We start from the raw sequence: 2,268 nt of genomic DNA on the forward strand, positions 1-2,268 counted from the left end.
TCGAATCCCGCAGGGAATTAATCTACCAATTACTCTTGTCAGACTCACTGAATTCTTTGTAATTAACTTTCCAGATATTTTGAATAAGAATTGGTGATATTTTTACTAACTATAACTGAATGAAAGTAATAAAACTAAAAGTTAACTATGATTGGGTTGTAAACAATTAAGAGATGGATCTAAGATTGTGATTTCCCCTATTGATGAAATTTCTTCCTATTATGTTCCACATAGATTTGCCTAAACGTCTCTATCTATCATGAGCACTCTTACTACCGTAAATATCTGCCGAGTAATTACGACAATTTACTAGACGCACTCTCCGGAGTTACGCTAGCTAGCTTTTATTACAGCTCACTTTAGATTGCACCCAAGGTTTCGTTATCCCTAATCCCACCTTTAAACCGTCGGTTATTGATTCCTCATATACTTGGGAGTGTTGTTTTTCAACAATTACCTAAATATGCACTCTCTCCCGAGTAATACATACTAAATAGGCATAGCTAATTGAGGATCCTATCAATTAACTACAACAAGAACCTAGTTGAACAAATAGAGATTAACCTGGGCAAACTATATTAACATAACACGAAGTTCATCCTTCAACAGGTTCCATCAAAACCCTAGACTAAATAATTAGCTACTCATAATCGTATTCATACTATCAACAACAAAATTCATCATAATTGATAAATACAAAAGGAAGAAAGGTAGAACTCGATGTCGAATTATCCTCCTTGCCTCTTGCCTCCAACTAAGCTGTAAAAACCTTGATAGTCTCCCTTTGGGCGAGCTGGGCCTCTTATAGGTTAAGTGGAATTACCCAGAACTTCCAAGTTTACCCCTGAGATTATATGCTCCGAACTGAACGAGCGCAGCCGCGCTTGTGCCCGCGCTAATGGCCGCGCATATAGCATAGTATTCTGCCTCGAATTCCCGGGCTAGCGCGGTCGCGCTAAGGGCGCGCTAATGGCCGCGCTAATCTGGCCAGCATTTTATCACTTCTTTTCTCTCTTCTTTCACACGTTCTCAGCTTCGAGGGGTTTCCCTTACTTTAATTTAGCTTCAAACACTGTACTAAGTCCTCATAAATGCAACTCACTCCTGCAAAACATGAAATTCACAATTAGAATCAATTTATTGTCATTTAACCATCCTAAAACAGTGAAGTATAGTCAAGTTGGGGCATAAACAGTCGCCAAACTACATGAATCTAGCCTATTATCACCCCCTATCAAGGGTCATGTCCTCGGTAAGCTCCAGTAGTGTCATGTCCTGCCTAATCACCTCTCCCCACTACTTCTTTAGCCTACCTCTACCCCTCCTTATACCCACTAATGCCAACCTCTCATACCTCATAACTGGGGCATCTATGCTTCTCCTCTTCACATACCCAAACCATATCAGCCTCGCCTCCTGCATCTTATCCTCTACGGGTCCACTTCTACCTTTTTCCGAATAACTTCATTCTTATTCTTTTCTAATTTGGTATGCCCACACATCTATCTCAACATTCTCATTTCAGCTACTTTCATCTTCTGAACATGAGAGTTCTTGACTGGCCAACACTCCATCTCATACAACAATGTTGGTCTAATCACCACTTTGTAGAACTTACTTTTAAGTTTTAGTGGCACATTCTTATCACACAAGACTCCAGAAGCAAGCCTCCATTTCATCCACCCTGCTTCAATACAATGTGTGACATTCTCATCAATCTCCCCACTTCCCTGTATTATAGATCAAGTTAGTTGAAACTATCTCTTTTGGGGATGACCTGAGCCCCCAGCCTCAAATCCATGTCCGCTACGTGTTTTACGTCGCTAAACTTATACTCCAAGTATTTTGTCTTGGTGTTGCTCAACCTGAAACCTTTAGACTCAAGGGTCTGATGCCAAACCTCCAACCTCTCCTTAAAACCACCTCGCGTCTTGTCAATCAGAACGATGTTGTATGCAAATAACATACACCATAACACCTCCTCTTGAATATGATGCGTCAGTGCGTCCATCACCAAAGAAAGAAAATAAAAACGGACTAAGGGCTGATCCCTAGTGTAACCCCATAATATTTTGGAGTTATTATTTAAAACTCTCCACCACTAACTATTATAAACAATATATTTTGTCGTTATATAGCTTGACAACATCTTCTATTACCTTTTCTTATGATTGGAAAATATTTCTTTTATGAACTCAGTTTCTTCCAATTTTAAGAAAATGACTTTTCCATCAAGAGTAAAAATACTTTTTGAAATTATTTGGTTTC

At 39.2% G+C, this 2,268-nt stretch overlaps 1 protein-coding gene across 1 annotated transcript; it reads right to left on the reverse strand.

Annotated features, from left to right (window-relative positions):
- Positions 1-1,502: 1,502 nt before the first annotated feature.
- On the reverse strand, positions 1,503-2,011 carry LOC138886271 (uncharacterized). The gene is made up of 2 exons (XM_070167337.1): positions 1,778-2,011; positions 1,503-1,730 (listed from the first exon to the last, which is right to left on the reverse strand). The coding sequence occupies exons 1-2, from the start codon at positions 2,009-2,011 to the stop codon at positions 1,503-1,505; spliced, it is 462 nt and encodes a 153-aa protein (XP_070023438.1).
- Positions 2,012-2,268: the final 257 nt, after the last annotated feature.

This window comes from Nicotiana sylvestris, chromosome 2, assembly GCF_000393655.2.
Source record: "Nicotiana sylvestris chromosome 2, ASM39365v2, whole genome shotgun sequence".
Taxonomy (NCBI): domain Eukaryota; kingdom Viridiplantae; phylum Streptophyta; class Magnoliopsida; order Solanales; family Solanaceae; genus Nicotiana; species Nicotiana sylvestris.